The sequence below is a fragment of the Phascolarctos cinereus genome, unplaced genomic scaffold, assembly GCF_003287225.1.
Source record: "Phascolarctos cinereus isolate Bilbo 61053 unplaced genomic scaffold, phaCin_HiC Scaffold_3;HRSCAF=262, whole genome shotgun sequence".
Classification (NCBI taxonomy): Eukaryota; Metazoa; Chordata; class Mammalia; order Diprotodontia; family Phascolarctidae; genus Phascolarctos; species Phascolarctos cinereus.
The window spans coordinates 163,533,248-163,560,998 of NW_027555736.1; the positions used below are offsets into that span (position 1 = coordinate 163,533,248).

The window sequence follows — 27,751 nt, forward strand, 5'->3', positions numbered from 1 at the left end:
ATCATACCCCTCCTCCCCACCCCCGCCTTCTCTTATCCCCTTCCCCTTCTATTTTCCTGTAGGGCAAGATAGATTTCTATATCCCATTGCCTGTGTATCTTATTTCTGTATGTAAAAACAAATTTTAACAATTGTTTTTAAAACTTTGAGTTCCAAATTCTCTCCCTTCCTCTCTCCCCTCCCACCCTCATTGAGAAGGCAAGCAATTCGATATGTTATACATGTGTAGTTATGGAAAACACTTCCATAATAGTCATGTTGTGAAAAACTAACTATATTTCCCTCCATCCTATCCTGTCCTCCGTTTATTTTATTCTCTCCTTTGACCCTGTCCCTCCTCAAAAGTGTTTGCTTCTGATTACCCCCTCCTGCAGTCTGCCCTCCTTTCTATCACCCCTATCTTTTATCCCCTTCCCTTCTACTTTGCTGTAGGGTAAGATAGATTTCCATGCCCAATTGAGTATGTCTGTTGTTCCCACCTTAAGCCAAATTCAATGAGAGTAAGGCTCTCTCATTCCCTCTCATCTCCCTTCTACTTCCCCTCCACTGTAAAAGCTTTTTCTTGCCTCTTTTATGTGAGATAATTTACCCCATTCTACCTCTCCCTTTCTCCTTCTCCCAGTACATTCCTCTCATTCCTTAATTTTATTTTTTAGATAACATCCTTTCATATTCAGCTCACCAGATGCCCTCTGTCTATACATATTCCCTGCAACTACTCGAATAATGAGTTACAAATACCACCCATGTAGGAAGGTAAACAGTTTAACTTTAATAAATCCCTTATGATTTCTCTTTCCTGTTTACCTTTTCATGCTTCTCTTGAGTCTTGTATTTGAAAATCATTTTTTTCCATTTAGCTCTGGCTTCTCAAGAATGCATTAAATTCTTCTATGTCATTGAATGTCATTTTTTCCCCCTCATTGATTATACTCAGTTTTGCTGGGTAAGTGATTCTTAGTTTTAATCCTAGCTTCTTTGACCTCCAGAATGTCATATTCCAAACCCTCCATTCTCTTAATGTAGTAGCTGTTAAGTCTTGTGTTATAGTGTTATCCTGATTGTGTTTCCACAATACTTGAATGAGTTCTTTCTGGCTGCTTGAAATATTTTCTCCTTGACCTGGGAACTCTTCAGTATTTTTTTGGGTCTCCTTTAACAAGATGTTGACTTGTTTTTCACGATTTTCTTTCATCACTCTTATTTCTCTTCCCAATTTTTCCTCTACTTCTCTTTCTTGCTTTTCAAAATCCTTTTTGAGCTCTTTCATGGCCTGAGACCAATTTATATTTTTCTTGGAGGCTTTGGATATAGGAGCTTTGACTTTATTGTCTTCTTCTGATTGTGTGTTTTGATCTTCCTTGTCACCAAAGTAAGATTCTGTAGTCTGAGTTTTTTTCAACTCTTTGCTCATGTTCCCAGCCAATTACTTGACTTTTTAACTTTTTGTTAAGGTAGGTCTCTGCTTCCAGTGTGGAGGGTGTACTGTCCCAAGCTCTAGGGGTTTTTTGTAGCTGTTTTCAGAGATACTTCTAGGAACCTGTAAGTTTTTAGTTCTTCCAAGGTGGTATGATCTAAGGAGAGGTGTTCACTCCTCCCCTGGCCTGTGCTGTGGTCTGTGAGTGACCACAAGCACTCTTTTCTGCCCTGGAACTATGAGGAGGGTTCTCTCTCCATTGCTTCTACAAGCTCTGCTATGCCAGTGCTCCTCCTTGTCCCAGGATGCAACCTAGATCTAAGTATGGGCAAAGCAACAGTATCTTGCCTCAGTGCCAGCAAAGAGATCACTATAATCTCCTTCTAAACAGTTGTTCTAACCCTTATCATCTGTGGGCTGAGAGTTCTAGAATCAGCCACCACCACAAAAAGCCGCCACTGCCATGGCACTGTGTTGGGACCAGGCTAAACTGCACTTTTCTCTCACCCAGATCTGACAAACCTTTCTTACTGACCTTCTAAGTTGTCTTTGGTGTTTGTGAGTTGAGAAGTCTGGAAACCACCACAGCTGCCAGTGAGTCCCCTGAGACCTCTTCCAGGTTTGCTGGGGCCCAATCTCTGCTGGCATGCTTTGTGCTGGTGCTGTGTTCCTCTCTCAGCCTAGTGTAACAGACCTTTCCTCTTGACCTTCCAGGTTGTCTTGGGCAGGAAATTTGTTTGACTCTTTTTCTGGGTTCTGGTCCTCTAGAATTTGTTTAGAGTAATTTTTTACAGGTATTTGGAGGGATTTAGGGGAGAGCTCAAGCAAGTCCTTGCTTTTACTCTGCTATCATGGCTCCGCCCTGGAAGGAGCATTTAAAAAAAATGTTTACTATATGCCAAGTAGTTATAATTATATTGTGCTAAGTAATCTTATATTTTATAGATAATCCTAGAATTTGAGGATTGGGATAGATTTGAGAATTCATTCAGTATAGTGGTTAGCAACCTTTAAACATATACATATTACTCTTTTAACTAAAATAAATGAATAGTTGTACCTCTATATTGACTTCTCACTCAAGCTACAAAGGGTATAGCTTAAACTGCTAGCTTTGGAGGTGGCATAAAATTAAAATCTATATTAGTTCCCATGCTATTCCTTTTCTTCATGATACAATTTCCATGCCACTCAAATGAGGTTAATTAACAGCACCTACCTTTTAGGGTTGTTGTGAAGATCAGGTGAGATATTTGTAAAGAGCTTAGCACAATCCCTGGCACATAGTAGGCACTTTAAAATGCTATTCTTTTCTCCCTCCTTCGCTTCCCCTCCCAGCTTTCTCCTTTTCTCCTTCTTCCTACTTTTGCTTCCTTTTATCCCACGCTTCTTATTTTTATGTCTTGGTTTTCCAAAATGACAGTATTTTCCAAAATGACAATTTACAATGCTTTTTCAATTTACTAGGGCATATTGTAGATTGTAAGTTTTAGGAAGGTCATGGGGGTCAGTAAAGTAGCAATTGCTTCCAGTATCCCTGAGGAAGTTGTTAGCATCTCTTCCCCCCCTGAGACTAGGGCATCTCAACAGATACAAGCAAGATTTCTTGTCTCTTGTTCTAGGCTGAACATATTATACTTGTAGTACTGGTTATCCATGAAGAAGGAGAAGAGAGAACCAGACACCTTTTTTAACAAAAAGTATTGCAGCTGTTGAATATCTAGTATTCTTGGATGGGTTCATGTGTGTCTTTGTTTATATGCTCTTACATCATGTTATCCCTGGGGAGGTCTTGTTTTCTGGACTATGCAAGGTCTTGGGCACAGAGAATTCCAAAGAGTTTGGCAATGATGAATTATTCCACAAGGTCATTGTCAGCTATATTATTGAAAATACCCTCTGATTAATTTCCTACTGCCTCGAGCATTCCTGTTAGAGGTCACAGGACTTTGATACAAAGGGTTTTTGAAAACTAATTATTTGGTCTTTCTGCTTTAGTGTGTTAACTTTTATCTGATGATATATGATGAGGGTATTAGAAGGAAAAAGGCAGCCTTTTGCAAGTGATAATATACAGTAGACTACATCTTGACCAAAACGTATTTGACTGAAAGATATAGAGAATACAAGGTCCCATTGTGCTTACTGTTTGTTGGCTCTAAAAACATTTTATTTGATAGAGCAAAGCCTTCCCTTCCTCCAAGGCTTTTCTTTAAGAAATGTTTTAAGATTTCTTGAAAGATATAATAGAAATAGTCTTATTTGTCAACCTTTGATTATTAATATCAAATAAGGCACATAATAGGGAGATGTATGCCCACTTGGGGTGTTTGCTGCTGTCATGAAGGAGAGGTAGCAAAGAAGAATTCTTAACTTCGGTGAGATCTTAACATTGTAGATCTCCCTAAATGAGGTCTACAGTTGCTTAAATGAGTTTAACCAAACACTGTCCTTGGAAAAAACGAAGGATATGAAGAATTCTTATTGTCCAAATAATGATTTATAGTTGGATGAATAGTATGTAGAGCTTCCCATCAATGTATGTGTTTCAGACATGTACTGACCATTAACAATGTATTGGACTCACAAATGAATTAGAGCAGACCTGCACAACTTGGTGGTAGGTAGGGGCCAGAATTAAAATAGGCTAAACTTCTTCAGGCTGCAGATAGGTTTTTAGCAGCTCACTTTCCAAGTAAAGGTATAATTAATGATTAAACTATTTTGCAAATAAACCATATTTTAAAAAAAGAGATGTCAATTAATTGCACTTATTACTTAAGATCTTTATTTGTCATGAACTTGTTCTTCTCACACTAGAGACAGACTGACTATGGTTAGTTGCCACAAGTCACATGACAAACAGGAGTGAGTAGGCAGTGGCAACTCAGCCGCAAAGTTACATGACGGGCACAGTAGTGACTAATGGAAGGCAGTTTGAGCACTCATTACATCTTTACTTTCTTAACATTTTCCTACCTCTAGATTTTTTGCGGGCTGTCAGCAGGCCTAAAATAGCAGAAGAGAAAGGATTGCCCTAGGCAAATTGATAAATTTTTTTAATGATCCCCAAGCTTCTTACTGTAACAAAGGGTCATCTCTTTAACACCAGTATTCTTCCAGTGATGATATATGTATGGCTACAAATCATGGAACTCCATAGTTTTTGAAAAACTGAAATTGAGAATCACCTAGAAGGTAATGGAAGGGTATATGGTGGACAGGAGCAGGGTGCAGCACATTATGAAGAAGGAATTATACAAGAGAGTCTATGTAAAAGTTGTCATCAAAGAAATGTATAACCAAAAAAAAAAAAAAAGAGAAAGTTGGGCTGGTTCTGTAGAGAGAATGAGGGATGACAGCTCAAGTATTCTTGGTGTCCTTTTGTCAAGAAAACTTGAGGAAAGCCCCTTTCATGTTAGAGGGGACCCACTGGGGAGAACTTTGTGAGGAAATACACACAAATTGCACAGGGTGGACAGATGTGAATAGATTGTCATTTATATCACTGGAAAGAATACCAGCTTCACTGAACTCACAGATTCATTTAAGCTTTAATTTTTGCAAATTTAATAAACTAATAAAAATGTATAAACCTAGCACAGATAAAGTTACAAAATCTTTCCTGGTTTCAGTTTTTAAAAATTTGCATAACTGTACATCTATCTTGTGGTCTTTAAAAAGCTATATTGTAAATCTATTGCAAAAATGCCTCTTTTCTTAAAAAGTTGCTGATCTCTCATATGGTTCAACACCTTTAAAATTCAGTTGTTTTTTATTTAAGCCACTCCCATTGGCAGTGTCCCTGAATGTGCCATATTCCAAGGCCCTGGTTTGAGTTCCAGTTTGGTAGATCAACATGCAAGCATTTATTAAGTGCCTGCTATGTGCCAGTCACTGTAGTTTTATCTCTAGGAATTCAAAGAAAGGAAAAAATAGTCTTTGCTCCTCAGAAGCTTACAGTCTAATGAGGGAGACAATATGTAAACAACTACTTACTAACAAAATGTACAGATTAATTGGAGATGATCACAGAAGAAAGGCATTAATGTTAATGGGGATTGGGAAAAGCTTCTTATATAGAAGGTGGGATTTTAGCTAAGACTTCAGGGAAACCAGAAAGCAGAGATGAGGAGGAAGAAAATTCCAAGCCAAGCATGTGGGACAGCCAGTGGAAATGCGGAGTGTGGAGATGGGGTTTTCATGTGGAAGGAACTACAAGATCAATATCACTGGATGGTAGAGTATGTGGGGAAGGGGGAAGAGTAAGGTATAGGAAAAATGGAAAAGTAGAAAGGGGCCAGGTTATGAAGGGCTTTAAAAGCCAAACAGAGGATTTTATTGAACAGAGTAGTGACATGGTCAGATCTTCACTTTAGGAAGATTAATTTGATAGCTAAATGGAGGGTGGATTGAAGTAGAAAGAGACTTGAGGCAGGATGACCCATCAGAGCACTTTTGCAGTAATCCAGGCATGAGATAATGTGGGCCTGCACAGTATCAGAGAAGAAAAGGGATTATATATGAGAGATGTTCCTAAGGTAGAATGGACAGGATTTGGCAACTGATTTGGATATGGAGGATGAGAAGCAGTGAGGAGTGGAGAATGACACATAGATTGCAGGCCTGGGTGAGTGGGAGGATGATAATGCCCTTGACAGTAGTAGAAAAGTTAAGAAGAGGCGAGGGCTTGGGAGTAAACATAATGAATTCAGCTTTGGATATATTGATTTCAGGATGTCTGTGAGATGTCCAGTTTGAGATGTCTAATAGGCAGTTGGAGGTGTGAGACTGGAGGCCAGGACAGAAGTCAGGGCTGGTAAGTAGATGAGAGAATCATCCTCAAAGATGTGATAATTGAATCTATGGGAGCTGGTGAGAGCAACATTTGAAATAATATAAAGGCAGAAGAAAAGAGGGTCTAGCACAGAGCCCTGGAGGACGTCCATGGAAAGTGGGTATGAAGAAGGAGCAATCCAATGGGTAGGAGAACCAGGAGAGAGTAGTGTTAAGAAAACCTAAAGAGAAAAGAGTCTCAAGGAGAAGAGGCTGATTGACAGTGGCAAAGGCTACAAAGAGGTCAAGAAGGTTGAGAATTAAGAAAAGGCCATTCAGTTTGGCAATGAAGAGATCATTGGTAACTTTAGGGAGAGCAGTTTCAAGTTGAATAATGAGCTAGACTGCAGAGAGTTTAGAAGAGAGTGAGAGGACATGAAGTGGAGGCACTTAATGTAGGTGGTCTTCTCAAGGAGTTTAGCTACAAAAGAGAGGAGAGATAGAGGGTGAGATGGTTAGATCAAGTAAGGGTGTTTTTTTGCTTGTTCTGTTTTTTGGAGAAAATTTGAGGTATAGATGTGTTTGCAGGCAGTAAGAACCAGTAGATAGGGGAATTTGAGAATTAGAATAGGAATGACAGAAAATTAATCTATTAGAGAAGGTGGGAACAGATGTGATTAAGAGTGCATGTAGAGGGGTTTGCTTTGGCAAGGAGAAGGTCCACTTCTTCAGAGGTGAGGGCATAGTTAGTGAGGGAACACATGTGAATGGGGTAAAAATAGGAGGAGGGGAGAAAAGATTTAATTTTTTTTCCCCGTGAAATATGAAGCAAGGTTTTCAGCTGAGGGCAGAAGTAGGGGAGTCATGGTAGGTTTGAAGAGGGATGAAAAGATTTCAAAGAGTTGCTGTGGTGGTATAGTGAGTCAGGGAAGTGCAAAAGGATTGTCTTGCTGTAGTGAGGGCCCAAGTAAGATTGTGTAACACATTCGTAGCGAACCCAGTCAGCACGGTTTTGTGATTTTTCTCCAGCTTCACTAAGCAGGACATGAGAAGAAGCAAAGGCAGTGGATAGTGGGAGCAAGGCAAGGCTGAAGATTGGCAGATCAAGATCATTGTTAGGCTAAAGGAGCAAGAGATTCAAGAGAAGAAGACAGTATAGAATTGAACTGGTTCATTGAGGGTTCAAGATGGGGAAGGGAAGAGAATATAGTCAGCATAAGAGTGATGTACTGAGAAAGAACTAAGGAGTAGAGTCACTGGAGGTTGTGCTCAGGATCAAAAACGGGATTAGAGATAGCAAGGCAAGGCAGAGGAGAGTTGGAATGACCACAGATTGTTAATAAATAATGGAATTTCAGAATTTTGTGAACCTAGAAGTAGAACACTTGTAGGTGATGATGAGATCAGGGGTGTGACCATCTCTGTGTAGCTGAGGTAGGATGGAGGATTAGGGATTAGGAAATGAATTAAGTTGAGGAAACTTGAAGTTAAATTATTTGAGGGGTTTATCAGTGTGTATATTGGAATTCCCTAATATGATGGCAGGGGAGGAGATAAAGACTGGGAATCAGGCACTGAACTTGTTGAAGAAAGGAGAGTATCTTGAAGTTCAATCAGTTAAAGCTACTCCTGTCTTGATTGGTTCATAAATGTGGAGTAAACCTCAAAGGATGAGACACTGCCAAATGATGGTAATAGAGGGAGAGCTTGGAAATAGTAGTGGGGAGCAAGGAGTATTCAAAATCCCTGACTCAATCAGTGAGTCGAGGTATAAATGAAAATGCAACCAAGTGCTATAGAAATGGTAGCCAGGACTATGCCACCAGAAAAAAAAATCAGGTCTCTTTCAAGTATAAAAGATGGGAAGGATGAAAAATGAAAGAGGTTTAAAATGAAAACAGATTTGTTAACTGTGGAACAGACATTCTAAGAGCACAGTGGAAAGCGGTTAGCTTTAGAATGGGACATTGGTGGAACTGAGTTGAAGCAGATAGGAATGAGAGAGCCTTCAGTGGGGAAGGAGAACAGGATTTGAGCTATGACAGCCAGAAGTTAAGAATAACTGGGATGAGGAGGGGATGGCAGGCTCACAAGCAGTTTTTATAATCCTAGACCATAGTGGACTTCCTAGTCCTACAGAATTGTGCCATGTTCATAGGTTTCCCCCTTTGTCAGAGGAAGCCCCAGAATTGACCAGGAATTTTCTTGGTCTATTGAAACTGATGGTGAGAGTAGATAACCTCAGAGATTTCTCACCTGATAGCAACTGGAATCATTGATCATGGAATGTAGAACTAGAAGGGACCTTAGAAGTATTTAGCCTGGCTCCATCATTTTAGAGATGAAGAAACTGAGGACAAATAGATAATGTGAGAAGTTGTATATGAAAATAAAGTTTTCAAAGATAGCAAAATGCGGTTGCATAAAATTATGAAGTCACATTTAATTCAGTTTTTGCTTTTTTGCAGATTTTTACAAAGTGATCAAAGCTGTTTACAAATGTCAGTTTCCTAAAATAGTTTATCAAAGCCTTCTGAAATTTTGTCCTGAAAATCAAAAAGTCACATTTTAAAAGTTCATCAGCTAACATAATAGCACAGTACCTGGTACGTATTATGATTGCTTAATAGAAGCTTGTTGATTGATTGTTAATATCTTAAAACATTAACAACTTTACCAGGAATTTGCTGTCAACTTAAAAGTCTATTTTCTTCATCAGTGTTAGGAGGGTGACCACAAATACATTCCATCACTTTAGTACACATTGTACAGTGTGAAGAAATGGAAATAACATTTGAGAAGATAAATTTGGGAAGAGTGTATCTAAAAAGAAATTTATGCTGAGAATGATAGCGTTTTATAGGAACTTGGGTTCAGATTTCCAAGATATCTCTGAGGGGAAGATTATAAAAGAGTAGAAAAGATCCCAATTATTAGCAAAAAAGGTAGTTGAGAAGACTGGCAATTATGGAACCATATATCTAATTCTCATCCAAATAATGTTCAGTGTTCTCATCTAGGTTATGTTTGATGAAAACATGAGAAGGAAAAAGAATTTTATTTATTAATTCTGTAGCCAGAGACATCTTCGTATTCATAATTCATAGGTGACTGAGATATAGAGAACATAAAATCTTTCCTTGCATGGTATTTTAAAAAAAGATTTGATTTGGTAGAACAAAGTCAAGCCTTCAGGACTCACTTCTAACAAGGTGGCTCCCGTGTCCGTGTTAAGACCTTAAAGGAGCCTGTGACAGAAGTAAATGCTTCAAACTAGATTAGATTATGGAAGGACTTGAATACCAGATAGAATTGAAAGGAGGCAAGTGTGGGGTTGTAGATAGAGCCCTGGCCTTGGTATCATTAGGTTAAATCAGGGATGGGGAACTTGTGGCCTCCAAGGTTCTTGGGTCCAGCTTTTTGACTGAGTCCAAATCTGCAGAACAAATCCTTTTGTTAAGGGATTTGTTCTGTGAAGTTTGGATTCAATTGGAGGGCTGCACTTAAGGACCTAGAGGGCCACATGTGGCCTTGAGGCCACAGGTTCCCCACCCCTGGGTTAGATCATTAGGTTAGAGCCCCGAGGCTGTGGCGTTTATTTTGTAACCAGGGGCAACTTACTTAACCTCATACTTGCACTACTTAGCTCTTAGGATGGTTGTGAGAAAAGTATTTTACAAATTTAAAGCACCATATTAAATGTGAGTTTTTATTTTATTTTGAAGGCCTCGGCACTAGAAGTTTTTGAGTAGGCGCATCTTTGATCATTTTTGTGAATCAGTAAGATTACCAGTCCAGTGATGAATTGACTACAGAAGGGAGACTTGTGAGAAACTCTTGGGGGTAGAATGGTGAGAAATAATGAGAGCTTAAAGTAGCATAGTGGCAATGTAAGTAGAAAGGAGAGGATTGATATGAGAGATATTTTGAAGGTAGATTAAGGGGTTATGGCTGGTGTCAGGGCTGAGGGAGAGGGAAAAGTTGAAGATGACTCAGATTTCCAGACAGGGAGATTGGGAAAATGGTGGGGTTGAGTTTTTCAAGGAAGAAGTTGTTCAGTCTTTTTTAAGTCTGTGTTTCTCTTTGTGACCCTCTTTGGGATTTTCTTGGCAAAGATACTGGTGTGGTTTTCTATTTCCTTCTCCACCTCATTTTACAGATGAAGAAGATGAAGCAAACAGGTGAAGTGACTTACCCAGGGTCACACAATTAACAAGTGTCTGAAGCCAGATTTGAACTGTGAAGGACTGTTAAGGGGTCCCCTAAACTTGCCTTCTTGAGTTGCCATATTTTTCAGAAACACTGGATATGGAGTTTTCAGGAGACTTTGAATGTGCAGAGCCCGCCATCTGCCCTTCAGCTGATGTAATTTGTTGTTTGCATCTCAAACTTGACTCTGTGTGTTCCTGGGAGTCAGGACAGGTGCCAGTTTGCATTAGGCTTGTGCAGTTGGGACACTTGTAAATAAGGAGACCATAGACCATCATATCTTTATGGTCTAGCAGTTCCCAAGGGAAAAGTATTTGGCTTTTGCCTCTTCTTCAGGAGGGAGTTTTGTCCTTTTCCACCATTACTGCACCTTTCCCCTCCCATACCATGTCCCTTTAGGTGGAGATGCTTATATTTTCTCCTTCTTTTGTCCTGCTGTCATAATATGCAAACTTCTGTAAGAACTGTGAGCTCTTGGCTTTGGGTTCCACATGCATGTTTATTTCTCTTGTAATAAACCTAGTTTTTTAAAAAAATTAATTTATTTTGATTTATCAACAGTCACTTCCATATGCTTTTGAGTTTAAAATTTTTCTCCCCCTCCCTCCCCACCACCCTTTCCAAGACGATACACAATCTGATATAGGCTATACATATACATTCCTATTAAACATGTTTTCACATTAGTGATGAATAAACCTAGTTTTCATGTAAGTTTCATGAAGTTGTGATTTCCTGTTGACAGAACTAGGGAAGAGGAATATTCCTGACTACCAGGCCTAGCACTCTATCCACTGTGCCACCTAGTGCTTAAATAAGTTTGAGTTCAGTTGTAAATGTAAATTTGAGATGGTAGCACATCATTCTAAGTAGCAAATAAGTAGGTGTCCAGCAGGTAATTGGCAATGGAGGAGAGATCAGGGTTTGGAAATACAGCCATTCTATATTTGTTTAGAACTGATAATTGAAGCCAAGTGAGTGGATGGGGATGGGAAGAGAGAGAGAGAGAGAGAGAGAGAGAGAGAGAGAGAGAGGAGAGAGAGAGAGAGAGAGAGAGAGAGAGAGAGAGAGAGAAGAAAGTCAGGGACACAAATTTGAGGAAGGTTTTTGGTGTTGGAGGAAGAGAAGTTAGCAAAGGAAACAGGAGTGATTAGAGAGATAAAAGACTGTGAAGTCATGTTATTCTGGGCAGGAAGAATATTAAGGAATAAAAAGCCTTTGCATTTGATCAGGAAGAGATGATTAGTAATTTTGAAGTGATGAGTTTTAGTAATGTAGTAAAAGCCAAATTGTAGTTGGTTGAGGAATAAAGTATATGATGTAGTAGAGGCAGCAAATGTAAACTACTCTTACTAGAAGTGAAAGGAAGGGGAGAGAAGTGTAGTAGAGAGGAGTGTGTAGCAGGAGGAAGTGAAATAAATTTCCCCCCTACGCTATTAATACAACCTGAGCAAACTTGTTGAGAGGAAGGAGCTAGCCAGTGGAGAGGGGAAAATTACTAGAGCGAGGTCCCAGAAGGAATAGGTCCAGGACAAAGTAAAAAAGTTCACCTTGGCATGGTAATCCTTTGAGGCCAGAGGGAAAGAAAAGAGGATAAGTGAAGATGAGTTTTGAAATGTGGAGGAAGGGAGATTGAACTTATCCATGTGCATTGGCCGTGTTCATTTTTCCCCATTTAATATTTTTATGCCTTTTTTTTTAACCTCAGGATTGTTTTCCAATATATACCCCACATTGAATTCTCAAAAATTTGAGCAAAACTATATCTGACATTATATGCAGTAGTCTACCTTTTTACTGAAGGGAGAATAGTATGTTTCATCATACTGTTTTCTGGGCCCAAGATTAGTTACCACAATTAGTATGAGTTCAACAGCATTTTAATATTATTTTTGTTATTATAGTAATTTCATATATTGTCTCTATTCTCCTTGCTCTGTAATATTAATGTAATTTCCCCCATGTTTCTCTAGATTCCTTATATCTACAGTTTCTTATAACTCAATCATATTCCATTACATTCATATGCCCCAATTTACTCAGCCCTTCCCTAATTGATGGGCCTTATTTTGTTTTTAGGTGGGTTTTAGTTTTGTTTTGTTTTGCTTCTACTAATAGTGCTGCTATGAATATTTTTTGTTTGAATGTCTTCTTGTTATAGACTTTCTTTTAGGTCTATGCCCTGAAGTTTGAGGGCTGAGTCAAAGGGTACAAAGAGTTAAGTAACCTTGCAAAATTCCAAATTATTTTTCAGAATAGATGGACCAACTCATAGCTACTCTAGTAATTTGTGGGTGTGCCTGTTTCCCCCATAGCTTCTCCAACATTCACTATTTCCATCTTTATTATCTGTACCAGTGTGATGAGCATGAGGGGAATCTCAGAATTGTTTAAATTGTCATTCTCTTATTATTAGTAACAGAGCAGTCTTTCATATAGTTTTTGATAGTTTGCTTCTTTTGAAATTGTTTGTTTACAACCTTTGACATGTCCTTAGATAATTGGCCTTAATCTTTTTTTTATTAATTTATTTTGAATTATCAACAATCACTTCCATAAGCTTTTGAGTTTTAAATTTTTCTCCACCTCTGTCCCCAAGACGGCTCACAATCTGACATAAAGGCTCTACATATACATTCCTATTAAACGTATTTTCACATTAGCCATACTATAAAGAATAATTAGAACCAATAGGAAGAACCACAAGAAAGAAGAAACAAAACAAAACAGAAGGAAAAAAGAGCAAATACTATGCTTTGATCTGCATTCAAACTTCATAGTTCTTTCTAAGGATGTGGATAGCATTTTCTACCATGAGACTTGTGGAGATGTCTTAGATCCTTGCATTGCAGAGAAGAGCTAAGTCTATCAAAAGTTAGTCATCGCACAACATGGCTGTTACTATGTACAACATTCTCCTGGTTCTGCTCCCTTCACACAGCATCAGTCCATACAAGTCTTTCCAGGTTTTTCTGAAGTCTGCCTTCTCATCATTTCTTATAGCACTATAGTATTCCATTACATTAATATACCGCAACTTGTTCAGCCATTTCCCAGTTAATGGGCATCCCCTCAATTTCCAATTCTTTGCCATCACAGAAAAGGCTGTTATGAATATTTTTGTACATGTGGATCTTTTCCCCATTTTTATGGTCTCTGGGATACAGCCCTAGAAGTGCTATTGCTGGGTCAAAGGCTATGCACAATGCATTAATGTTCCAATTTTCCCACATCTTCTCCAGCATTTGTCATTTTCCTGTTTTGTCATGTTTGGCCTTAAATCTTTTAAGGAAACTAAGAAGCAGGGTCATCTGATGCCTGCAGCAGGTTGGAGATGGGGATGGAGTTGAGGCAGGTAGGCCATAAGCATGCCAGACATTATATTAAACTCTGGGCATACTAGTGCAAGTTAAGAGAAAGACCATCTCTGCCCTCAAGGAGCTTACATTCTAATGGTGGAAGACAACAATTGAAAAGGGAACTGAAAAAGGGGTGGGGAATGAGAGGAGGTGCCTACCTGCCTGGTTATGGTGACAAAGTCTGGGGAATCAGAAGTACACCTGATAGGGGAATGAAGCATTGCTTACCTGGGCCTATCCCCCAAAAGCTGATGACTTGAAGAAAATGGAGAAGGGATAGATTTACTATGGTGATTGTGACAGAGTCTAGAAGAGATGAATAAATAGATTACCACGTGACAATAAAGTCCTAATTGAGGTTACATAGCATAAATTTCTAGTGGACTCAGGTTCAAAAAAAGTTAAATTTGGCTAAACAAATGTACCATTTGTAGGAGAATAGTATGCCCAATTGTGGATGACCTTGAATGTCAATCAGGAGTAGGGAATGAGTAGCCCTCAAGATTTTTGAGTAGAGACAACATGATAGTAGTACATTAGGGAGACTCTTCTAATTAAGATGTTTAGGATGTATTGGAAAAGGGATAGACTAGAGCAGGGATTCTTGACTATCTTGTGTCAGTTTGGTGAAGCCTAAGGACCCCTTTTCACAGTACTGTTTTTTTTCCCTTTTACCAAGTAAAATTTTAATATTAATCTTTAACATGGCAAGGAAGCAAACTACAGAACAGCAAACATTCACTCTAAATAACTAGCTATAATTCTTCTGTGTCTTAACTTCAGTGTTTAGAAGTATGTTCCTCCTCATTCTTTGGTGCAGTTAGGAAATATTCCACTCCGACAGCTAATAAAAATGCTCCATAACCACATTTGAGTCCTCTTGTCAAAGCAGCTCACAAAGTAGCAGGTTTTCCATAACGACCCTTGTATTGCCAGGCTTCGTTGCGGCCCCATGGATCCCTGAGACCTTGCTTAGCCAACCTCTCCTAGACTCACTGTAATGGTGTTCTTCTGTTTTCCACTGTTTGTACTCAGGGAGTTCAGTTTTTCCATGACCATGTCCATGTCCATATGGCATGCCTGACAGGAATCTTGTGACCTCCCGGGGACATAGGAATTTCAGTACCACGCGCCCCCCCCCACCTCCCCATCAAAGCCAACCACAGTAATGTTTTTAAAGACATAAAATAAAATACAAAGGAAACCAATGATATCGAAATGAACTTCATGACTAGAAAAAGGAAGGGAAACAGGAGTAGCCATTATCCTCTATTACGATAGGCAAAACCATAAAGGAGGTATTGGGGAAGATAAAAAGTTTAGTTGAGACACCATCCCTGTCCCCAGGGTGCTTATATTACTAGTATAGGAAATGAGACCATGACACAGATGACTATAATACACAGTATTAATAGACAAATGGATTTGAGAATTATAAAATGAAGTCATATGAGATTTGAGAGGTAATGTAGTTACTGATAATGGAGGTAGTAGAAAATTATTAGTCAGAATAGAAGTAGTAGATGAGGTAGCATTTGAATTGGATTTTAAAGGTCTGAACTTAATGAGGTTGTAATTTAGGGAACGAGGTTTTTTGAGGGTAGAAAAGCCATGAAAGTGGCATTTAAGGAAGGTAAATGTTAGTATTTGCCTTCATCTCCGACTCCATACTACTTATTCTAAGTACTTTATTTTATACCATCTGTTGCTGTAGTAGAGACCATTTGCTCCACCCCATGGACCCTGGGCTGTCCAAGACCTAGGATTGTCCCTCCTGTAGCAGGATATAATTTTACTTGAAACTTAATCCCGGAGTTGATGCATTCGTATGACTGTTGCCTCTTTACAAAAGTTAACCTAGAGAAGCTAAACACAAATTTACTCCTAGAGTCTTCCCAGTATTATTTGCCAACTGCTCTTTGTTCTTTTACTCAGAATTCCAGGAGAGTGACTGACCTAAAGAGAAAGAAACGCATTCCTTTGTATTATGAGATCTTCTCTTATGTGAATATACAGAGTTATTGACAAGTTACTGGTGCCTAGGAATATCTACACCCTACTCTGAGTGTTAGGCTATTGCTGCAGAACCCAAGGGTTTCCATTTCCTTGGTCTATGTGTGTGGAAGAAGTGTTTCTGGCATCTTGAACTGGAATTCATATTACAGTTCCTTTTTAAAAAGTACTTTTAAAATATCTAAATTTAAAAGAATTTTACAAAAGAAAAACAAACTGTATTATGAATTCCAATATGAGGGAAGCTAGCTCAGATACAGGACAGCTAGATAGAACATCAGGAGTCAGGAAGATCTTAGTTCAAATCCAGCCTCAGACACTTATTAGCTGTGTGACCCTGGGCAAGTCATATAGCCCCTCTTTGCCTCAGGGCCTGATCTGTAAAATGAGGACATACTAGAGAAAAAAAATGTCAAATAATTCCAGTATCTTTGCCAAGAAAACCTCATGGACCAAGTCCATGAGATCACAAGATAACGACTGAATGACTGAACAACCACCACCACCTCAGATACATCTTGTATTGAGGTGCCAGATACTTCACAAACAATAACAAATAAAACCTCTTACAAGGTACATTTCCTGAAAAAACAGTTTATTTGTTTACAGAAAGGTAGGATGAACTCTTTAGTGTTGACAATGTGGCACTAACATTAACTTTTTGTTTTTTTGCTAGAGTTTTGTCCCCTTCATTTTGGTTTTATTTTCACTTTTTGGCCCTGCTTTCTTCCCTGTATCAATTTATACCAGTCTTCCTATGTTTCTCTGGCATTCTTTGTAGTATGGTGACACACATTTTGTTCCTAGATTTTTGTTCTAATACGTCATGCTGCTATGAGCATTTCTTTTTATACGTGAGGATCTTTCTTGCTATCAGTGACATTCTTGAGCTAGAAGTCCAGTGCTCTGAGTTAAAAACAATTTAATGACTTTTCTGTAATGCATTTTCCTATAGAAATTACATTATAACAAGTAGGTAGACTTCAAATGGCAGTATCATAATTCAGCTACATTGTTCCATAAATAGACTTTTTAGTTGGCTTAGGAACCTACAGGCTTGGAAATTCACTTTTATATCTGTTGTCTCGGGGCAACATATATAGCTAAATTCGAAGAGGTTTATCACTAGTTAGCAACAGTGTAATAAATGTTTTGGCCACAGCAGCTCTTCAAGAGCATCTAACAAAATAGTAACGAAATTATGTGCTCTGTTGGTGGTAGGATTACTCATACCAAGTGTCAAGTCTGTTAAAATCCCATTTCTACATGAAACTTTTTCCAACCCTTCTTACTTCTAGTGCCTTCCATCTTTTAATTATTTTCTATTTATCCTGCATATAGCTTGTTTGCTTGTTGTTTCTCCCCTTAGTTTGTGATCTCTTTGAGGGCAGAGACAGTCTTGCCTCATTTTGTATCCCCAGCACTTATCACAGTGCCTGGCATATAGTAGGCACTTAATAAATGCTTATTGATTGACTGACTTTGTTCTCCCCTTAGCATAGTCCTTGACATAAAATAAGTGCTTAATAAATATTTGGTGATGACTTGACCTTTTGATATCCCTTCTTAGCCCCTAATAATACTTTGCACAAAATAGGAGCTCAATAAATAACTGATTGAAAATAGCCTATTTTCTTATGGATATGCGTATAAATTCTGATTATTTGTTCTGATTTTATTGTATATAAGAGTCTACATTTTACACTTAAAATTTGGTTGACAGTTATTTCACTTTCCACCAGATGGCTCTCTCAGCGTGTAAGGAGCTACTAAGCAAAATTAGATTGTTATATTTACGGGTCATTTGAACTATTTTTGAAAAATATCAGAATTCAGCCCATAACTCATAGTAAAATTTAATTGAATTTTAAAAATTAAAATATTTATTAAATTCATTTATGACAAGATTAAATAAAATTCATGAAGGAAAGCATAGTAATAGATAACTTAAAATTTTATTGCTTGTAGCTAGTAATATTTATGCACAAATGAGATTTGGCATGCATGTTTAAACCAAAGTTAAATGCTTTTTAAGTTGCTTAGGAAAAGTTTCAATACAAAATGCAATATGGGACTTTATGCCACATAAACTGTTTGTTGCCAATTGCTGTAACGAATTGAACACTTACGATTAGAATAGAAATCTTTAGTGATATAGATCTGGAATAAATTTGAGCTGTGGTCACATTTAGTCAAGACAGCATCCAATCTGATTGGGCTCTACATATACATTCCTATTAAACATATTTTCACATTAGTCATGCTGTAAAGAAAGATTAGAACCAATAGGAGGAACCACAAAAAACAGGAAACAAAACAGAAGAAAAAAAAGAGCAAATACTATGCTTCGATCTGCATTCAAATGTCATAGTTTTTTCTCTGGATGTGGATAGCATTTTCTATCATGAGACTTGTGGAGATGTCTTAGATCCTTGGATTGCTGAGAAGGACTAAATCTATCAAACTTAGTCTTCGAACAATGTAGCTGTTACTGTGTACCACATTCTCCTGGTTCTGCTCCCTTCATCCAGCATTGGTCCATACAAGTCTTTCCAGGTTTTTCTGAAGTCTACCTTCTCATCATTTCTTATAGCACAATAGTATTCCACTGCATTCATATACCACAACTTGTTCAGCCATTTCCCAGTTAATGGGCATCCCCTCAATTTCCAATTCTTTGCCACCACAGAAAGAGCTGCTGTAAGTATATTTGTACATGTGGATCTTTTTCCCATTTTTATGGTCTCTTTGGGATACAGCCCTAGAAGTGCTATTGCTGGGTCAAAGGCTATGCACATTTTTATAGCTCTTTGGGCATAGTTCCAAATTGCTCTCCAAAAGGATCAGTTCACAAATCCACCAACAATTCACTAAGTTCCTGTTTTCCCACATCTTCTGTGACATTTATCATTTTCTTGTTTTATCATGTTAGCCAGTCTGATAGGTATGATGTGGTACCTCAGAGTTGTTTTGATTTGCATTTCTCTAATCAATAGTGACTTAAAGCATTTTTCATATGATTATAGATAGCTTTAATTTCTTCATTTGAGAACTGCCTGTTTATATCCTTTGACCATTTATCAATTGGGGAATGACTTGTATTCTTATAAATTTGACTTAGTTCTCTATATATTTTAGAAATGAGGCCTTTATCAGAGACACTGGCTATAAAAATTCTTTCCCAGTTTTTGGCTTCCTTCCTAATCTTGGTTACCTTGGTTTTGTTTGTGCAAAAACTTTTCAATTTAATGTAATCTAAATTAGGATACACATTTCTGTTAGAATGCTATCTGAAAACTACAAAGGAATTGGTTACTTGATAGTACTAGACAAAATCATAATAGATTTTTTTTGGGGGAAATCTTAGGATTTCAAGGGAAATAAAAAGGAAAAATAGGAATGAAAGGGGCACAAGAAATACCAGATCTTAAACTGTGTTTTGAGGAATAATCAGAAAAACAATTTGGTACTAGTTAAAAAAGCAGAAGGGAATAGATAAGCAAGCTACAGAATAGCATAACCTAGTAGCCCAATTAGTCATAAATCCAAGAACATGGACTATTAGGGGAAGGATTTACTATTCAACAGAAATTGCTAGAAAAAACTGGAAAGTAATGTGGCAGAAAATAAGCTTAAATACTGAAGCGTACTATTTGCTATTTTTTTCTTCTGTTGTGTTTTGTTTCTTCTTTCTGGTGGTTCCTCCTATTGGTTCTAATTCTTAAAACATCACTAATGTGAAAATATTTAGTAGGAATGTATATGTATAGCCTATATCAGATTGTGCGCCATCTTGGGGAGGGAGGGGGAGAAAAATTTAAAACTCAAAAGCTTATGGAAGTGATGGTTGATAATTCAAAATAGATTAATAAAAAAAAAGTGACAAGAAAAAAAAAGAAAGAAAATAGGCTTAAACCAAAATTTTATACACTACAATACAAAAAGCAATCTTAAAAGATTATATCATAAAAGCTGCACACAGAAAGTTAGAGGAGAATGGAAGGAATGAATATCCTTCAGATCTTTGGGGGGAAAACAGTAACCAAATAAAGGACAGAGGAGATCACAGAAGATAGAATAAAAATTTTGATTCTATAAAATTTAAAAGCTTTCTCATGAGTAAAAGAAATGTAACTAGAATAAGAGGAAAAGTTTTCAGGGGTAAATCTTCAAATTATTTATTTCTGACAGAATTTTGATATCCATTTTGATTATAGGGAATTGACACTAATACATAATTCTAAGGTACAATAGATAGACAAAGTATACAGATAATTTGCCTTTCTTTTTAAGGTATCAACCATTCAACATGTCCCAATTCACTAATAAAAAGGGGAAAATTAAATAATTTTAAGGTTTGTTTTATTTTTTTACCCATTAAATTGACAAAATTGAGACAGAAAAGTCAATGTTGAAAGAGCTGTAAGGAGAAATGGTCACAGTAATACCTTGTTGGTGGAGCTCTGACTTGGAAAACAATTTTGAATGATCTGAAAAAAGTCCCTAAAAGGATCATACCCTTTAACCACACCATCTCACTGGAAGCTGGTAAAATTTATTTGGGCCAAGTGGTCTAGAAGAAGGGCCAGGGCATGATAATGTTGCATGTGTTTTTGTCTTGTCTTTCATCATCTGTTGATTTTTTAAAATATCCATTATGAAAGTATTGAATTTCAAAGAAAATGATATTAAGAATTCTGTCAGTTATCAGCCAATGTAGACTCTTGATTTGGTACAGAACTACTAATTACTTATGAAGAACTGAATATAATTATATTTTAATGTAATTCTTAAAATCTCTATATATTTCATGACGAATGCACGCACAATTCTAAATAATGGTTTACAGACTTATTTCAGGAGCTAAGCATTGCTGAGTATTTCTAATTTCTGAAAGTAAAGCCACAACTTTTAAAATCAGTTGTTTGAAAAGAGTAGCTTTTTTTGAATAAAGTTATATCTTAGTGTATAATTTTATTATAATAAAGTATATATTTAAACTTTTTAATCATGCATTAATTACAGAAGACTAAGTAATGTACATATGTATTTCACCAAAAAAATTTTAAAACAACTTTTATATTTTCTTTCTAGGCAGCTACGGGGCACAGTGGGATAGAGTGCCAGGTCTGGAGTCAGGAAGACCTGAGTTAAAATATGATCTCAGACACATTCTAGCTGTGTGACCAATGGCATGTCACTTAACTGCTGTTAGCCTCAGTTTTCTTAACTGTAAAAGGAAGATAAATTGCATCTGCCTTCTAGGATTTTTGTGAGGATCAGATGAAATAATAATTGTGAAGCTCTTAGCACAGGGTTTGGCAAATAGTAACACTATATAAATATTAGTTGCTCTTATTTTTGCTAATAATAAATTTTTTTTCAAATAAACAAGATCTCATATAAAAATTATAGAAATTTAACCTATTGAAAAACAATAAGCAGTTCATTTAGTGAGCACTTAATTTTATCTGCATTATACCTGTGTTGCAGTTTGCAATAAATTTAGTTTGTGAGTTTGTAGTTTGCTAGTTTTTACAGCAGTGTAACATATGATTTTGATTTAAATTTTTAAATATTCTTTAAATTTTAATTTTTATATATTCTTTAAGAATAAATGTTTTCTTTTCCTGTTCCATGTTTCTATGTGTATACCAAACAGGATATATTTTTTCTCACATCAATACAATTCGTCAGTAAGTATTTATTGAGCATGAGGGTACTAGAGATACAAGTATAAAAACTGAAACAATTCCAGCTCATAAGGAGCTTACATGCTAATAGAGACAATAAATACGTATAAAAACATATACAGCATAAATATGAAGTTAATAAATACAAACATATATGAAGTAGTCAAATACAAAATAGTTGGGTAACACTAGCAGTTGGGAAGATGAAGAAAGGCTTCATGCAGAAGATGGTGCTTGAGCTGCATCTTAAAGGAAAGAGAGAGACTTGGAGGGTATAAATGGGGTTAAGGAATAAGTACTTTCCAGGCATTTCATCCTGTAGTGGTCATGCAGTAGAAAAGCACAGGGATGGGAAATGGAATATCAAGTGGGATGAGCAGAGAGCAGGACAGTTTGACTGGATAGTAGAGTAGGGGAGGGGGAATAATCTCTGATGAGTCTGGAAAGATAGGCCAGGGCTAGATTTTGCAGGGCTTTAAAAAGTAAACAGAGAAGTTTATATTTTCTCCTAGAGGCACTTAGAAAGCTACTAGAATTTGAGTAGGGGAGTCACATGATCAGAGCTGTGCTTAACTAAAATTACTTTGGATGCTGTGTTTCGGATCAGCTGGAATGGGGATAGACTTGAGAGACTTACAGTAATTTAGGTGAGATGTGATGAGGGGCTGAACAAAGGTAGTGATTATGTGAGTGGAGATAAGAGGTCAAATGTGAGAGATGTCAAGATCTGGCAGCTTATTGGCTATATGGAATGAGGAAGAGTGAGCAGTCCAGGATAATTTCCTAGGTTACAAACCAGGAGGCTGAAAGATGGTGGTGCCTTTCACAGAAATAAAGAAGTTTGAAAGAGGAGGAGAGTTGGAGGGAAAGACAGTGAGTTCAGTTTGGGGTATGTTCTAGTGCCGAACACAGTGCCTAACATAGTAAGCATTTAATAAACGTTTATTGACTGACATATTCAGTTTATGATAATAACAAGCATTTATATAGCAATTTAAGGTTTGTAAAGTGCTTTACAAATAATATCTCAAGTGATCCTCACAACAGTCCTGGGAGATAGAAGCTGTTAGTATCCTCCTGTTATAGATGAGAAACTTAAGCAGACAGAGATTAGACAGTGACTTGCCCAGGATCACACAGCTAATCAGTGTCCAAAGCTAGATTTGAACTCAGGTTTTCCTGACTCCAGGTCTAGTATGCTATCCATTGTGCCATTTGAAGTATCCCATAGGCCATTGGTGATACAGGACTGGAATTCAGGGGAGATAGTGAGGCTAGATTTATAGATATGACGGTCTGCATAGAGATAGTAGCAGTTAAATCCCATGTAAGCTGATGCGGTTACCAAAAGAGTGTGTAGAAGGAAAAGAGAAGAGGGCCTAGGACAGAACTTTAGGGAACACCCACAGTTAGGGAGTGTAATATGAATAGTGAACTAGCAAAGGAGGCTAAGAAAGAGTAGTTTGACAGATAGGAGCAGAATTGGGAAATATTGGTATCACCGAAACTCAAAGAGGAGAGACTATCCAGGAGGGAATAGCCAACAATGTCAAATGCAGCAAATGAATTGAGAAGGATTTAGAACTGAGAAAAGGCCATCATATTTGGCAGTTAAGAGATTGTTAGTAACTTTGGAGAGAACTGTTTAAGTTTAGTAATGTGATTGCAAGCCACATTGTAAAGGAGTGAGGGAAAGGAAAGGAGATAGAGACAGAAAGGATGGACAATTTTTTCATGGAGTTTGTCTGAGAAAGGGAAGGGAGATAACAAGATAATAGCTTGAAGGAGGCAGGGAAAAGTTGGGCATTAGGGAGAGGGAGGAAGAGAGTGATTAAGGATGTAGTCTGCTGGAGAGGGAAGGAGTGGGATCAGGGAGACATAAGGGTAGAGTTGGCCTTGCTAAGAAGAAGGAACATTCTCTGTCAGAGACTAGGGGAAAGGAGAAGAGAGTGGAAGATGATAGCAAGATGTTTTGATATGAAGAGAGGGGGAGAAGAGTTAATTTCAGATGATCTCGGTTTTCTTGATAAAGTGAGAGTCAAGGTCCTGGATGGGCCAGTGCAGGGCAGTAAAGGTGGGAAAGGGGAGGTGGAGGGGGGGAGAGAGAGAGAGAAGGAGAATGTGTGGGTGAAACTTGAGGAAGGGACAAAAGTTTTAGAACAGTTTCTGTGGGGAGTGAAATAGAGAATCAATTGTGAAGCAATAAAAGGACTCTCTTGCTAAAGTGATGGCCCAGTCAGCATGGTTGTGGAACATCCTTCAGCTTTGTCCGGTAATTGAGGAGATAGATCCAGGGCTGAGGTTCAGCTAGAGATAAGGAAAAGGGAAAGAGATTTAGAATCAGAGGGTAAAGCAGAGTGTAGAAGTAAAATAGTTAATTATTGGGTTGAGATAGGAGAGGGAAGAAAGAGATGTCAGAGTGGGGATAATGGCCGCAGGTGAAAAATAGGGTTTAGAAGGAGTGAGACATAGGGAGAGATGGAATGATAAAAGGTTATGGTCAGCTAAGGGAATGTCTGAGTTTTAATTAGAGAGGAGAACAATTATGGGTAATGGTGAGATCTATTGTGTGATCTACCTATGGCTGAGGTGAAGGAATAGGTCTTGCCATTTAAGGAGGCTGAAGAATTGAGAAGTTAAGGAACTTGAAGAAGTATCTTTGTGGATATTCAGGTCCCCTAGTATAAGGACAGGAATTGAGGAGGAGAGGTATATGGTGAGCCAGGAGAAGGGAGAATGACCTGGGGGCTGATTTCCCACTCCCACTATAATTTGAATTGGGTAGAAAATTTTGATTGTGTAGACTTAAAGGAGTAAAGGGAAAAGTATGCCCACTCCCCTTCTAGGAGACCAGGTTGACAGACATATGAGAAAAAGTACAAAGAATGCTGGAAAGGATAGCTGTGTGAAGATTTCTTCTTATCATCCCCTTCTTTTGCCTAACTTCTTTTCCTTCTTTTCTGTCCTGCCACAGATATCAAATGCAAAAAGAAAGCTCCCATATATAATAAAATTTTCATAATAGCATTCTTTGTGGTAGCAAAAAACTGGAAACAAAGTACATACCCATTAATGGGTCAAAGCCTGAACAAACTGTGATGTGTAAAATGGAATGTAATTACACCTTTATGCTGACAATTTTCAGATCTACCTAACCAGCCCAAACTTTTCTGCTGACCTCTAGTCTCATGTCTCCAACTGCCTTTCAGAAATTTTGAACTGGATATCCAGTGGTCATCTTAAACTCAATATGAGCTATACTCATTATCTTTCCCACAACCCCTCCCTACCTCCTTTCACTGTCATCATCCTCTGAGTCACCAAGGCTTTGAACCTAGAATCTAGTTTGAATCCAAAAATCACAGATCAAATCCCCTTAATAAAAGGATTTGTTCTGTAAAACTTAAACTCAGTCAGAAGGCCTCACACAAGGACATGGAAGGCCACATGTGCCACAGGTTTCCTACTCTTGATAGATGATGTATGTCATCCTAGACTCTTCACTATCTCTCATATCCAATCTATTGCCAAGGCCTATCAATTTCACCTTTGTAACATCTCTCAAATATTCCCCCTCCTCTCCTCTGACACTGCCACCACTCTGGGGCAGGCCCTTTCGCCTCACACCTGAACTATTGCGATAGCCTGTTGGTGAGTCTACCTGCTGCAAGCCTTTCCTCTCTCTAGTCCATCTACCTACCACTCAGCCAGCAAAGTGATCTTTCCAAAGACTCAGGTCTTACCATGTTATACCACCCCTCCCACCCTCTCAATAAACTCCAGTGGCTTTCTGTCGTCTATTAGATAATAATAATAATAATAATAATAATAATAATAATAATAATAATAATAGTGTCTACTGTGTGCCAGGCAATATGCTAAGGACATTATAGATATCTCATTTGATTTTCACAACAACCCAGGGAGATAGGTGCTATTATTATCCATTTTATATCTGAGAAAATTGAAGCAAACAAGATACTCTGTCTCTCATCTCTGGCCATTTTCTCTGTCTGTCCCCTATATCATTATTGTTATTATTAAATATTTACTGACTTTTTGACTAATGGATTATTATCAATAATTATCCATTGATTATATTGCATTAAGAAACAAATATGAAAAATTCAGAGAAATATGGGAGGGCTTATTTGAACTGTTCAAAGTGAAGAAAATAGAGCCAAGAAAACATACAGAAAAGTAGCAATAATATAAGCAAAAGCAATGCTAAAGTGGTACTCAACTCAGGTTAATTACAGTGGTCAATCTTGGTGCCAGATAACTGAGAGTGAAACATATTTTTATTTTTTTCAGTGGAAAGAGCAGGGACTTCAAGTGTAGAATGTTGAATATACCTTTGGATATCTTTGTTTGGTCTGGTTTAATTTTTTTCTTTGTTACAGGGGAGGAGTGATTACATTGTAAGAAAACAAAAAGCATCAATAAAATTTTAAAAAGAATGCTTCTTGAGTCTTCTTCGGTTACTTAAATATCTGGTATAGTTGATATCTAGTCCTTTCCTAGAGGAATTTTAATAAGTAGATCACACATATGCAAAGGTGTAGAAGACATCATGATCTTTTAAGACTAAATAACTGTCACTCTAATGTAAATGTACAACAGCCTTCCTTTTACGTGTATCAATATCAGAGGAACATTTCTAATGCCACATTACTCTTGTGACACATAGGTAACATTTCTGATATTTAGTGCCTACAGATGAATGTAAGTATAATCAGCCTTATTATTTATCCGTTTTTAATTTGGGTCCATTTTTCTCTTGCAATCTAGCCTACTTTTCCTACCTTGTAATATTTGTATGTGCATGAATTACAAACTAATTTTCATATCACCCTAAGCAAAACATAAATAGGAAGATGAATATGTCCTCATCCAAATATATTTTAAAAGTAAATATCGATTGATTTTTGCTTTGTCTTTAGTGGTAGATTAGCCATATATTTTTTCTTTCTTATGGAATAGATAATTGAGAATCAAATTAATTGTAGAAGTAGGAAGCAAAAAAATACTGTTGTTCATGAATTTTAAATTTAAAGTTAAAATTTAGCATCAAAGTATTTTTTCTCCTTGATTTTTGTCTAGATGTCCCTGGTAGATTTGGGAAAGAAGCTTTTAGAAGCAGCACGAGCAGGTCAAGATGATGAAGTTCGGATTTTGATGGCAAATGGAGCTCCTTTTACTACAGATTGGGTAAATAAAAGTAAAAAAAAATTAAAAAAAAATCTTGTGTGAATTTTACTTTCATTTATTTTTGAATAGCAATTTATCAATTTGATTAATTGACTTAGTCATATGAATTTGTTAATAAATCATTAAATTCATAGTCAAAGAGATGTATGATAGAAAAAGATTGGACTGGTTATGAACATGAGGCAAAGGCAAGAGATAGCATTAATATTACTATGACATTAGTTAATCAGTATTACTCTAAACATTAATTACTCTGACAATTTTGAGAGCTATTGAGGAAAGTTGAGTTCATCCCATTAGGTCCCATTTTTCTTCTTGACCCCATCACCCCCAGACTTGTAGGATGACAGGATGGATTATGATTTCTTTTGTTGGAAAAAGCTTCCACATGAGATCACAGATCTATTTGAATATTCATAGAGTTAAAAGTTAATCATTTTTCAGTTGGAGCAGTTTTACAAGTTAACTTGCATAATTTTAGCGTTATGACTGTCTGTTAGAATTTGAGCATATGGGAGTCATGAGCAGTTGGATTATGTTACTGGAATAGCCTATTTGTCTAAAGATTTTTCTTTTAAATTTCTAAGCCTCTCCTCAACTTTTTTATTTTGCTATCTTGTGGATCAGTAACATTTGTGATCTTCTGTCATCCTTCTCTGAATGAGCTTCTATGTACTCTAATTGGTATTGTCTTTGGTTGCCATGTTTCTCTCACAGATTCACCTAAAGTACATCTCCGGTTTGTACTTTTTAAATTTTGCCTGTGCTAATAAACTAATACATTTTTACTATATTAAAACCTCATACTGAACTTTATTAAATAAGTAGTGGTTTAGTAGGTAGATCTTTCTCAGATTAAGTTTTTTTCTTTGTAAAATGATGATATTGGCACCCTGTACCAAGATAAGGTTGAGATGAATACATGATTTAGACATAAAGGGTGATGATACCGTAAGCAAATTAGGAGAGCAATGAATAGGGCTACCTGTTAGATCTATGGAGTAGGGAAGAATTTATGAACAAACAAGAGACAGAGAACATTATGAAATGGATAATTAAATTAAATCACATAA

The 27,751-nt window shown here is 37.2% G+C and overlaps 1 protein-coding gene across 7 annotated transcripts in view; it reads left to right on the forward strand.

Annotated features, from left to right (window-relative positions):
- GABPB1 (GA binding protein transcription factor subunit beta 1) overlaps positions 1-27,751 on the forward strand; it is a 74,694-nt gene that overhangs the window by 15,781 nt on the left and 31,162 nt on the right. For 6 of the 7 annotated variants that reach the window (XM_020979647.2, XM_020979857.2, XM_078151258.1 and 3 more), the window contains exon 2: positions 26,571-26,678. In XM_020979647.2, the coding sequence (XP_020835306.1) occupies positions 26,571-26,678 (108 nt within the window). Of the gene's footprint in view, positions 1-8,694; positions 8,800-26,570; positions 26,679-27,751 lie in introns of those variants that run through there. The other variant, XM_020979703.2, reaches the window with a different exon arrangement.